We start from the raw sequence: 12,240 nt of genomic DNA, 5'->3' as shown, positions 1-12,240 counted from the left end.
ATAGTACTCCAATGCGATATTTATTTTAAAGACCTATATATTTTGTAGCGGCTTGTTAGTTTAAAAAAAGCCACAGATTCGAAATGGCATCAATTTGAGAAACAATCAATTTCTCTTTAAATAAAAACATTGCCATGTCAAGCTGACATTGACATTGACATATTTTTTTAACAATTAAATACGCTTAAATTTACTTTAAGCTCCTAGGAATAAGGTTTATTTTCGAATATCTGTACAACCAATAAGCTTGACAAGTTCACGGCTTTGACAGATATAAATGGAAGCTAGAGATATAAATGGAAGTTTTAAATATCTATAATCGGGAGCAGCTATTTGATATGAATTCATTTAATAGCACTATAGCCAGGCGAACATGGGTGGCTAGGCATAGAAACAAGAATGAGTCCTGTCATATTAGAATAATGAACATTAGTTAGAAACTGATTGGGTGATTATCATAATTGTTATTAATTGTTATTCATTGCTAAGTCTCATTAATTTTAAGTCTCCTTAACTTCCTTCCCAAATAAGTTTAATTAAGGTATTTGGTACGGTATAACACCGTTATATTTATATTAATTATTTTGATATAACCATAGACTTTTTATACCTATATGGATATAAAATTATTTTAAAATCGTAATTTCTGAAATGGCCACACTAAATAACTAAGGCCCTTGTATTCTACCCATTGTCCTTTGTGTGTAGTCTACTTTGGAAAAAATAAATTCTAAAATGTTACAAGCAATATTTTTCAATTACCCCTAATTTCTCGATAAACTTTTCCTTCCCATTAATCAGAGAGAAGTGCCGAAAATTTGTGGGGAAATTGCTTTCGTAATTGTCGTGGAATCTTGTTAACTTCAAGATGGTTTCTGAATTTGGGTATCAAAGGAAATTTTATATCATACAAGGTATGAAGGTAATGCCATGTCAGGCATGTTTGCAATACATCTTTCTAATAATATAAATATAGTTACTTTATTTTTTATTGTTTCTGTTATTTTATTTCTTGTTATTTCTGTTATTTTAGTTTTGTGAACATTTTTTAAAATAGGGTAAAATGAGAAAAATAAATAAATGAGAGAAAAAATAAAAATATATTTAAGACTAGATTTACGTGCTTTCGTTTGTGTACTTTATGACTGGGCACAATCTATTATTATCAGAAATTTTCACACAAGAGCCGGACTTGGCAAAAGCCAACAACAAGTTCTGTTAACGAGTGTAAATTAAAAATTTATAACACCCCCGACAGGTGAAAGTTACAGTAACTAGAAAATAGCTGATAACTTTCAAACGGCTGAACCAATTTTAAAGATTATAGCTAAGAACACTCTCGATCAAGCCACCTTCAGACAAAAAAAAATTAAATTAAAATTGGTTCATTAGTTTAGGAGCTACAATGCCACAGACAGATACACGTCAAACTTATAACACCCCTCTTTTTGGGTCGGGGGTTAAAAATACAGACGTTATAAGTACGAACGTATATTTGGGTAAGGACAGGCAGGCAAAAATTCAAAAATTGCTGAAAAATTATTTAAAGGGCAGTTTGTAACTTTTAAGAGCATTTTTTTAATCTGGAGTGTAAAGAAGATTTGCTAGTTTTTGTAACTTCTGGAAATCTAGCAAACATTCATTTGGAAATTGAGAAAAAGTCTCTTATAATGAGAAGAAAGTATAGGATTGTTTGTTCACATGAACTTATTTTATTTCACATTCATCAATAATAACAAAAGCAGGTATGGCAATAATTTGGAAATTGTATTTTGAGGTTCTTGTGAAAATAACCCATACCAAGTTCAATTTCATTATCAGTCTGTTTTTATTTTCCTTACAAACAATCGTAATGTACGTAATATAACAAATATTGATATTGCCAATAATAAAATTAATGGTATTGTGATACATAATATTAGTTTTATTTCGTAGTATTCCATCCAGTTCATATTTGCAGAGGGGGCGCGCAGATGTTCTGCCCCGCGATGACGTATAACATATTCTGTCCACCAAACGGCTTTCTCCAGAGGTGACTGGATTTGATCATGCATTATAGATTGTAACTTCATAATATTTTCCTTGTACCTGTAATATTTAGAACATTAAATTATTAGTGAGAGGCAGTGTCCTGAAACCATTATAATTGTATTGTCATTGTTTGAGAAATTTTAGTTTCTTCCTTGTGTCAAAAGATTATAGAGCCAACAAAACTGTTTCCAAGTATTTAACAAGTTTTGTATCGTACACAATTATTGCCATAACTTGTTCAAGACCATGTTGTAAATATGATATTATAACTACCTACTTATAAGTCAATAACACTGCCATACTAAATTTAATAAAAAGTTTACCTTTTGTCACCGAGAACTATCTCAATAGTATCTCTTAGTTTGATTTCAGTCACAGAATTCATATCCAATTGTGAACCAATTTTTAACTGTACGTATTTTTCTGCGTTAAACCATTGATCCCATATATATGGAATTCCAATGAGAGGAACACCAGCTGCAATAGCTTCATCAGTAGATTGTAATCCTCCTTGGGTTATGAATAGCTTTACTTTAGGATGACCTATAAAAAAAATATAAAAACTAGACGATGCACACGACTTCAACCGCGTGGATTTAGGTTTTTGAAGCATCTCGTGGGGACTCTTGGATTTCCCGGGATAAAAAGTAGTCTATGTTTTTCCCCGGGATGTAAGCTTATTTTGTACCTTTCAACAAAATCTGTTGTCAAAATCAAAATCACTGTTGGGCCGTGAAAAGCTAGCAGACGGATAGACAGACTGACAGACGGATACACTTTCTTATTCATAATATTAGTATCATCATCATCAGCCTGTGGACGTCCACTGTTAGACGTAGACCTTCTCTAAAGAGCGCCACCACACCCGGTCCTCAGCATTACTCATCAAGCCACTTCAATATTAGAAACAAAGCTTTGCTTAGATATTATTTAATACATCTTGTATATATGAAACACAAAGGCTGGTAGGTGAACTTACGTAGTAGATCTGCTTGAGGAAACCATTTCAATACTTTCATATTTTTTGTCAGGCCTGGTAGGTTTTCGTCATTCCACTTCCAATAAATGTCATAAGGCAATTTAGAAAAAACATTAATAAAAATTTGTAGTTTTTCAGGAGGTAATATATCTGGAGTAACATTATTACCAAAACTCACGTAGATTATATCATTACTTGAAGAATCAAGACTCGATTTTAATTCCTGAAAATAATCATTTTAAATTATTACGTCTCCTCTTAAGTAGGTATTATGTCTTCTAACTCATTATAATCTAATTATTATATTTAACCTTGGGTAATTCTTGCTGTGGTTTCTGGTGAAGACCTCCTAAGTATATAACATTAGACGGCACAGGACGATTTGAATCCCAAATAGGATGTGTATTCAAAAACAGCATATGTATATTTCTTTTCAGCTCATGTATAGTGGGAGTGTTTTTTCCAAAATGTTTCTTTAGTATTTCATCTTCCAAAATTTCCGCTTCTTTGTAAGCTTTCTGTACACGATATTGTAGAAGTAGCTCTGCAATTTTTTCCCACGCTGAGAGGTTATGATACCGTTTTCTAATGGCGAGTGGGTATAAAATTGGGTGTGTTAAAGCACCTATTGCTTCAAATGTTTCAAACGTTCCTCCAAAAGAACTTATTTGTATGGCTGGTACTTTGAATAGATGAGAAAAAATTAACATTGATTTGATACAGTCTTCCACGAAAATTACATCAAAATATTCTCTCTTATCTCGGAGTAAATTTTGAATATCTTTTAGGTCTAATACGCCGTCTAAAATGTATTGAGTTGCTTTAAACGTACTCACAAACTGAGAAACCGAGTCTTCTGATTTCTTGAGGTCTTCTATCAGGTGTTTTACAGCGTTGTCTGTTTTTTCACTTATATCGATCTCCGTATAATTTATTGGCATTTGACCTTTGGCATAAAGTGGTAATGCAGTAATAACTGTTACTTCATGGCCACGCTTAGCTAGTTCCTGTGTTAAAACTCGAAACACCATTTGATGACTCAGAACAGCAGCTGGTAATATTGCTAATATATTTGCTGTTCTTGATATTACTGATAGATGCACCAAAATCAACAAACACAATATATTTCTCATTTTGATATTGAATATATTTTATATTTTAAGCACACAGTAAGTACTATTAATACTACAAACTTCTATGATACAAAATAAAAAGAACAGAAGTAGTATCCAGAAGCGTATTCCAGACAACTTTCTCCTGTTAGAAATAATATTGTAATAAATTTAGAATTCATTCGCTGCGCTTGCTGTCAGTCTTGGATTTGAGCCTCGCTAGCAAGAAACTGAACAAGTGTACATTGAGAGGTGGTGTATATAATAAACTTGAATACTAATAACTAACCAGTATAACCACTATAGCATAATCCATACTAATGTCATAATTAATGCGGAAGTGCGTTAGTTTTTTGACCTTCAATCACTTCGCAACACAGCTGCCGATTGACATAATTTTTTGCACGGGTATAGTTAAGGACCTGGAGAGGGGCACAGGTTACTTTTATCCCGGGAAAACAAACATTAGCATGCTATGAGGTTTAATGCCAGACACACATCTCTAACTTTTCGGAGTTGTGTGCATTTTAAGCAACTAAATATCGCTTTCTTTAATGGGTACTGAAAACATTGTGAGGAAACCAGCATGCCTGAGAGTTCCTCATAGTGTTCTCAAATGTGTCTGAACTCTGCCAATCCGCACTGGCTAGCGTAATGAATATTATGGTCTTAATGTTTCTCATTCTGAGTGGAAACCCCTACTTAGTAATGGGCCAACGCGAACCATGGGTTGTGATGATGATAGCTTTTAAATCATACAAGGTATGAAGGCAATGCCATGCCATCTTGCAATACATCTTTGAATTTACGACTCGTACGCCACTATTGTGCGTCAATGTTATTGAATAATGTGCCCAGACATAAATTACACCAACGAAAGAACGTGAAACTATACTCTCGTTAAAAAATGGATTTTTTGTTTTGTTTCACTTCATGCCTGAGCTTCCTTTGTCTATAACTTATAAACCATCATGCATTATTCCTAAGCTATCCGGGTTATTGAGTCGAATAATCGTAATTGTATGATGATTAATAAACAGTTATAAAATCAAGGTCACAGAGTGTTTTTTAAGAAAAATCACTAACTGAAACATACTGCAAAAATTTGAGAAATTAAGAAAGACAAACAATTTTTTGCCTGTTTTTTCTTATTATTTTAAAAATAAATTTAAAACTAGTTTTACGTCCTTTTGTTAGTGTACTTTTAGTGTTAGTTTTTTAATCTAGAAAATAAGGAAGATTTGCAAGTTTTTGTCTCAGTTGTCAAATGGCACCTGAGACAAAAACTGACAAATCTTATAAACTGACAAAGTCCCTTATAATAAGAGGAAATTATAGCATTATTGTTCACAAGAACACATTTTATTAAACATTCATCAATAATAACAAGAGTGGGTATGACAATAATTTGGATATTGTATTTGAGGTTATTATCAAGGTGACCTATATCAAATTCAATTTCATTATCACTCTGTTTTAATTTTCCTTATAAACAATCGTAATGTACGTAATATTATAAATATTGATACTGCCAATAATAAAATTAATGGTATTGTAATACATAATATTAGTTTTATTTCGTAGTATTCCATCCAGTTCATATTTGCAGAGGGGGCGCGCAGGTGTTCTGCCCCGCGATGACGTATAACATATTCTGTCCACCAAACGGCTTTCTCCAGAGGTGACTGGATTTGATCATGCATTATAGATTGTAACTTCATAATATTTTCCTTGTACCTGTAACATTTAGAACTTTGAATTATTAGTGAGAGGGAGTGTCCTGTAACCATTATAATTGTATCGTCATTGTTTGAGAAATTTTAGTTTCTTCCTTATGTCAAAAGATTATAGAGCCAACAAAACTGTCTCCAAGTATTAAACAAGTTTTGTATTGTACATAATTATTACCATAACTTGTTCAAGACCATGTTTTAAATGTGATATTATAATCACCTACTTATAAGTCAATAACACTGCCATACTAAACTTATTAAAAATTTTACCTTTTGTCAGCGAGAACTATGTCAATAGTATCTCTTAGTTTAGTTTCAGTCACAGAATTAATATCCAATTGTGAACCAATTTTTAACTGTACGTATTTTTCTACGTTAAACCATTGATCCCATATAAATGGAATTCCAATGAGAGGAACACCAGCTGCAATAGCTTCATCAGTAGATTGTAATCCTCCTTGAGTTATGAAAAGCTTTACTTTAGGATGACCTATAAAAAATATAAAAACTAGATGATGCCCACGACTTCGTCCGCATGGATTTAGGTTTTTTGAAATCCGATGGAACTCTTTGTTTCCCGGATAAAAGTCAAATTCCGGGATTCAAGCTGTCACTGTACCCATACAAACCGATTAAACGGATGGGCCCTTAAGAATCCCGTGGGAACTCTCTGATTTTTTGGGATAAAAAGTAGCCTATGTCCTTCCCCGGGATGTAAGCTAATTTTGTACCAAATATCAAAATCAGTTAGTTGAGCCGTGAAAATCTAACAGACAAATAGACAGACAGATAGACAGACACGTTTTCTCATTTATAATATTAGTATGGAGGATAAGAAACAAAGCTTTGCTTAGGTATTATTAACACACTTTATATTGTTATATTAATTATATTAGGTATATGAAACACAAAGGCAGGTAGGTAAACTTACGTAGTATATCTGCCTGAGGAAACCATTTCAATACTTTAATATTTTTTGTCAGGCCTGGTAGGTTTTCGTCATTCCACTTCCAATAAACGTCGTAAGGCAATTTAGAAAAAACGTTAATAAATATTTGCAGTTTTTCAGGAGGTAATAATGCTGGATTAACATTAGTTCCAAAACTCACGTAAATTATTCCGTTAATTGAAGAATCAAGACTCGACTTTAATTCCTGAAAATAATCATGTTGAAATATTGTCTTATCTCAAGTATTATGTCTTCTAACTCATCATAATTTAATAAAATACTTAACCTTGGGTAATTCTTGCCGTGGTTTCTGGTGAAGACCTCCTAAGTATATAACATTAGACGGCACTGGACGATTTGAATCCCAAATAGGATGTATATTCAAAAACAGCATATGTATATTTCTTTTCAGCTCATGGATAGTTGGAGTGTTTCTTCCAAAATGTTTCTTTAGTATTTCATCTTCCAAAATTTCCGCTTTATTATAAGCTTTTTGCACACGATATTGTAGAAGTAACTCTGAAATTTTTTCCCACGCTGAGAGGTTATGATATCGTTTTCTGACGGCGAGTGGGTACATAATTGGGTGCGTTAAAGCACCTAATGCCTCAAATGTTTCAAACGTTCCTCCAAAAGAACTTATTTGTATGGCTGGCACTTTAAATAGATGAGAAAAAATTAACATTGATTTCATGCAGTCTTCCACGAAAAGTAAATCAAAATAGGATCTCTTATCTCGGAGTAAACTTTGAATATCTTTTAGGTCTAACATTCCGTCTAAAACGTATGAAGTTGCTTTAAACGTACTTACAAATTGAGAAACCAAGTCTTCTGATATCTTAATATCTTCTGTCAGTAGGTGTTTTGAAATGTTTTCTGTTTTTTCACTTATATTGATCTCCGTATAATTAACTGGCATTTGACCTTTGGCATAAAGTGGTAATGCAGTAATCACTGTTACTTCATGGCCACGCTTAGCTAGTTCCTGTGTTAAAACTCGAAACACCATTTGATGACTCAGAGCAGGAGCTGGTAATATTGCTAATATATTTGCTGTTCTTGATATTACTGATAGATGTACCAAAATCAACAAGCACAATATATTTCTCATTTCAAATTTAAATAATTTTATTTTAAGCACAAAGTTAGTGCTATTAATACTACAAACTTTTATGATACAAAATAATAAGAACAGAAATAGTATCCAGAAATGTATTTCAGACAATTTTACTCTGTTAGAAATAATATTGTAATAAATTTAGAATTCAGTCGCTGCACTTGCCGTCAATCTTGGACTCGAGCCTCGCTAGCGAGAAACTGGACAAGTGCACACTAGGAGGTGCTGTATACAATAAACTTAAATGCTAATACCTAATCAGTATAACCACTACCACTGTAGCATAATCTATACAAATATCATAATTAATGCGAAAGTGCATTTGTTTGTTTGCCTGCAATCACGCCGCAACACAGCTACCGATTGACATGATTTTTTGCACGGGTATAGTTAAAGACCTGGAGAGGGACATAGGCAACTTTTATCCCGGGAAAACAAATAGTTCTCGCAGGATAGCATGCTATGGGGTTCAATCCCAGACACACACCTCTAACTTTTCGGAGTTGTGTGCATTTTAAGCAACTAAATATCGCTTTCTTTAATGGGTACTGAAAACATTGTGAGGAAACAATGTGGAGAAATGGTGCATGACTGAGAGTTCTTTATAGTGTTTTGAAATGTGTCTGAACTCTGCCAATCCGCACTGGCCAGCGTAATGAATATGGTCTGAATCTGAATGCTTCTCATTCTAAGTGGAAACCCCTACTTACTTTGTAATGGACCAACGCGAACCATGATGATACCTTTGTGGCAAATAATTCTTTAATTGCAAACGCTACGTGAAGCCACACGGTTTGCAAATAAAATACTGTTCGATATTATTGAATCCTGTTCTTTTTGTCTTGACTGTTTTATCATTCACTAAGACAGTTTCCATTCCTATTTGCTGTTCACTGCAGGACTCCCCGAGTCCCTAAGGCAATAGAGCTGAAATCGAACTTGATTATGGTTTTCGCAAATATGGCCGAATTAGTCACTCACACTATGACTGTAATAGCCAAAAAGTGTAAATTAAAAATTTATAACACCCCCGACAAGTGAAGGTTACAGTAACTAGAAAAGAGCTGATAACTTTCAAACGGCTGAACCAATTTTCTTGGATTATAGCTAAGAACACTCTCGATCCGCATTCAAACAATAAAAAACGATATTAAAATCGGTTCATTAGTTTAGGATGTACGATTCTAAAGACAGATACACAGATACACACGTCAAACTTATAACACCCCACTTTTTGGGTCGGGGGTCAAAAATAGTTAAGAGATTTACGAAAACATTAGACATTTTCCTATTAATCAGTTTTTATTTTACTTTTACACAATCGTAATATACGAAGCGTTATTAACGTTAATATCACCAGCATAGAAACTAAGGATATCATAAGAACCACTATAAGTTTTACTTCGTAGTATTCTGCCCAAGTCAAGTCCGCTGATGGAGCACGCAAATGGTTTGCGCCGCGATTATGTATAACATGTTCTGTCCACCAAACAGCACGTTCTAGAGGTGACTGCAGTTGATCGCGCATCACGGAGTTTAACTTGATAATATTTTCTTTGTACCTGAAAAAGTAATATGGAGGTGAATCAAGGACAAGAGCATGGACCTAGAGCATATTTTTTTTTTCTGACCTGTGTCTGGTGGTACCCACACTAGGTAATCCTGTATCGTGGGTACCTGGTTTGCATTTACAATATCCCGTTTACAATTTTATTTGAATTTTTATTTGAAATTGGGAAACATTGATGCATAACTGTAGAACTCATGTGACGGACATAAATATTATATCACTAGAGGATGCCCGCGACTTCACGGATGGATTTAGATTTTTGTAGATCCCGTGGGAACTCTTTGATTTTCCGGGATGAAAAGTAGCCTATGTCCGTCCCCGGGATATAAGCTAACCCTGTACCAAATTTCGTCAGAATCGGTTACACTGTTGGGCCGTGAAAAGGTAGCAGACATACAGACAGACAGACAGACACACTTTCGCATTTATAATATTAAGTATGGATTATCATCATCGTTATCAACCGATAGACTGCTGGAGATAGATCTCTTGTAGGAACTTCTTCATGCCACGGTCGTAACTGGCGAATTACACATATCACATTATCATAATCTACACTATAATATTGTAAATGCGAAAGTGTCTGTCCGTTTGTTTGTCCTTGTCTTGTCTCTGTAATCTTTACACGGCCCATTCGCTTAAATGTTTTTAACACAATTTGGTATTTAAATACCTTGCATCCTAGAGATTGTTATAGGCTACTTTTTTCTCGGAAAAGCAAAGCATACACACGGAAATTCCAAACTAGTCAGGCTTACTTCGACTTATCACGTGAGTCCAGCCGGTTATTAGTAATATTTACCTATATTTACCACAAGATTTAAAAAATCGAAATTTACTCATTTACGTGGACAGAGTCGCAAGCATAATCGGTAGTTTATTGACGTCATAATTAGACATGGAACTATGAACCGGCTTAGGATCAGATGATATCAGTCTAAGTACAGAGGAATTACAATTAATACAGCGTATCAATTTATGCGTCGTAGGTATATCTACAGATATTTTTATCTTTACGAATATAATAAATAAAGACCTCTTTATTTAGCTGTTCTTAAAAATTAAGTTTAAGGGCTACTTAAAACCGCGATTAAATTAACATATTTTGATTCTTTCATGACCATGGTAAATCGAAATTATATTATCTTACCATGTAAACAAAACCTACCTTTTATCTTTTATCACTGATTGTATAGCCTCTCTTAATTCATTCTCGGTAATAAAATTAATATCCAATTGTAATCCAATTTTTAACTGTACATATTTATTTACATTATACCATTGATCCCACATCATCGGTATGCCAATAAGAGGAACTCCACCTACAATTGCTTCATCTGTAGAATGCAATCCTCCTTGTGTTATAAAAAGTTTTACTTTAGGATGTCCTATAAAACCAGTAAAACAACATTTTATTCAAATCTTACCACCCGATAGCAAATTCGATACATAAAAGGTAAACTTACGAAGTAGATCTGACTGAGGAAACCAATTAAGGATCTTAATATTTTCCGACAATCCTGGCAAGTTTTCATCATTCCATTTCCAATATACGTCGTAAGGCAATTCAGAAAAAGCATTTATAAATATTTGTAGTTTTTCGGGGGGCAATAACGACGGATTAACATTAGTCCCAAAACTCACGTAGATTACACCATTGGTTGAAGAATCAAGAGATGATTTTAATTCCTGTAAATAATAATTTTAAAATACCACACGGTGTCATATTATTATGATCTTTGTTTATTTATGTGATGTTATAAAATGTCGTTATAAACTGACCTTGGGTAATTCTTGTTGAGCTTTTTGATGGAGACCTCCTAAGTAAATAACATTAGGAGGAACAGGACGATTGGAGTCCCAAATAGGATGAATATTTAAAAAAATCATATCTATATTTTTCTTTAGATTATCTATCGTTGGGGCATTTATTCCAAAGTATTTTTTGAATATATCATTGTCCATCATTTCATGTTCATGATATACCTTTTGTAAACGATATTCCACATACAATTCTACAAGTTTTTCCCAGACAGATAGATCACTATATCGTTGTCTAATTGCGAGAGGATAAAGGAATGGATGCGTCGGAGCACCTACTGCCTCGAATGTTTCAAAGGTACCTCCAAACGAACTTAAATGTATAACTGGTGCTTTGAAGATATGAGAAAATATTAATGATGATTTTAAAGAATCCTCTACAAAAATTAAATCAAAATACGTACTCTCTGTATTTCGGATAAAATTTTGAATAATTTCCATTCCGAATAATTTATCATTTATATCAACACATGTCCTAAAAGTACTTGCAAACTGAGACACTAAATCATCCGATATCTTTAATTGTTCTGTCAGTAGATTTGTTCTCAGAACTTCAATAACTTGCTGTACATTAATCTCTGTATAGTTTACAGGTGCCTGGCCGTCTGGATATGATGGCAGTGCAGTTATTACCGTGACATGATGACCACGTTTAACAAGTTCTTGCATTAATACTCGGAACACCATTTGATGGCTTGGCATGGGGATCGGTAATGCTGCTAATATCCTCGCGGGTTCAGATGTTGCAATGAAATGATACAGCACTAGAATAAGAACCAAATCTTTGCTACCCATTATTATATTTTACATCATTTATTGCACTCACAGTGAAACATATTTTACTACTAAGCTTTTAACACTATAAAATAATGTTATCACAATGATGTTCTCTTATCAAATAGCCGGTGGCCGCTGCACACAGCCGCTG

General features: G+C 33.7%; 3 protein-coding genes across 6 annotated transcripts; all 3 read right to left on the bottom strand.

Annotated features, from left to right (window-relative positions):
• Window positions 1-1,800: 1,800 nt before the first annotated feature.
• Window positions 1,801-4,464, bottom strand: LOC123865706 (UDP-glucosyltransferase 2-like). The gene is made up of 4 exons (XM_045906916.1): window positions 3,322-4,464; window positions 3,011-3,233; window positions 2,355-2,574; window positions 1,801-2,088 (listed from the first exon to the last, which is right to left on the bottom strand). The coding sequence occupies exons 1-4, from the start codon at window positions 4,141-4,143 to the stop codon at window positions 1,818-1,820; spliced, it is 1,536 nt and encodes a 511-aa protein (XP_045762872.1). The 5' UTR covers window positions 4,144-4,464; the 3' UTR covers window positions 1,801-1,817.
• Window positions 4,465-4,472: 8 nt separating this feature from the next.
• Window positions 4,473-12,240, bottom strand: LOC123865704 (UDP-glucosyltransferase 2-like). 3 transcript variants are annotated; one of them, XR_006796029.1, is made up of 6 exons: window positions 11,274-12,240; window positions 10,958-11,180; window positions 10,660-10,879; window positions 9,324-9,483; window positions 8,665-8,848; window positions 4,473-4,867 (listed from the first exon to the last, which is right to left on the bottom strand). XR_006796029.1 is itself a non-coding variant. In XM_045906912.1 (5 exons), the coding sequence occupies exons 1-5, from the start codon at window positions 12,105-12,107 to the stop codon at window positions 8,801-8,803; spliced, it is 1,485 nt and encodes a 494-aa protein (XP_045762868.1). In that variant the 5' UTR covers window positions 12,108-12,240; the 3' UTR covers window positions 8,438-8,800. The 3 variants fall into 3 exon arrangements, 2 of the variants coding, with proteins under 2 accessions (XP_045762868.1, XP_045762867.1); XM_045906912.1 differs by lacking the exon at window positions 4,473-4,867 and having other exon boundaries at window positions 8,438-8,848; XM_045906911.1 differs by lacking the exons at window positions 4,473-4,867; window positions 8,665-8,848 and having other exon boundaries at window positions 9,205-9,483.
• On the bottom strand, window positions 4,865-8,236 carry LOC123865705 (UDP-glycosyltransferase UGT5-like). 2 transcript variants are annotated; one of them, XM_045906915.1, is made up of 5 exons: window positions 7,616-7,752; window positions 7,091-7,461; window positions 6,787-7,009; window positions 6,126-6,345; window positions 4,865-5,859 (listed from the first exon to the last, which is right to left on the bottom strand). In XM_045906915.1, the coding sequence occupies exons 2-5, from the start codon at window positions 7,382-7,384 to the stop codon at window positions 5,589-5,591; spliced, it is 1,008 nt and encodes a 335-aa protein (XP_045762871.1). In that variant the 5' UTR covers window positions 7,385-7,461; window positions 7,616-7,752; the 3' UTR covers window positions 4,865-5,588. The 2 variants fall into 2 exon arrangements, with proteins under 2 accessions (XP_045762871.1, XP_045762870.1); XM_045906914.1 differs by having other exon boundaries at window positions 7,091-8,236.

The sequence above is a fragment of the Maniola jurtina genome, chromosome 5 (assembly GCF_905333055.1).
Source record: "Maniola jurtina chromosome 5, ilManJurt1.1, whole genome shotgun sequence".
In the NCBI taxonomy this organism is placed as follows: domain Eukaryota; kingdom Metazoa; phylum Arthropoda; class Insecta; order Lepidoptera; family Nymphalidae; genus Maniola; species Maniola jurtina.
This window is presented reverse-complemented; position numbering and strand designations above follow the sequence as displayed.

Excerpts from the sequence above, each read along its gene's own strand:
- LOC123865706 (XM_045906916.1), bottom strand. The coding sequence starts at position 4,143 with ATGAGAAATATATTGTGTTTGTTGATTTTGGTGCATCTATCAGTAATA. Across the intron at positions 3,234-3,321 it reads CACAGCAAGAATTACCCAAG|GAATTAAAATCGAGTCTTGA; the intron begins GTTAAATATAAT and ends GATTATTTTCAG. Across the intron at positions 2,575-3,010 it reads TCCTCAAGCAGATCTACTAC|GTCATCCTAAAGTAAAGCTA; the intron begins GTAAGTTCACCT and ends TTTTTTTTATAG.
- LOC123865704 (XM_045906911.1), bottom strand. The coding sequence starts at position 12,107 with ATGGGTAGCAAAGATTTGGTTCTTATTCTAGTGCTGTATCATTTCATT. Across the intron at positions 11,181-11,273 it reads CTCAACAAGAATTACCCAAG|GAATTAAAATCATCTCTTGA; the intron begins GTCAGTTTATAA and ends TATTATTTACAG. Across the intron at positions 9,484-10,659 it reads TCAGTGATAAAAGATAAAAG|GTACAAAGAAAATATTATCA; the intron begins GTAGGTTTTGTT and ends TTACTTTTTCAG.
- LOC123865705 (XM_045906914.1), bottom strand. The coding sequence starts at position 7,915 with ATGAGAAATATATTGTGCTTGTTGATTTTGGTACATCTATCAGTAATA. Across the intron at positions 6,346-6,786 it reads TCCTCAGGCAGATATACTAC|GTCATCCTAAAGTAAAGCTT; the intron begins GTAAGTTTACCT and ends TATTTTTTATAG. Across the intron at positions 5,860-6,125 it reads ATAGTTCTCGCTGACAAAAG|GTACAAGGAAAATATTATGA; the intron begins GTAAAATTTTTA and ends TAAATGTTACAG.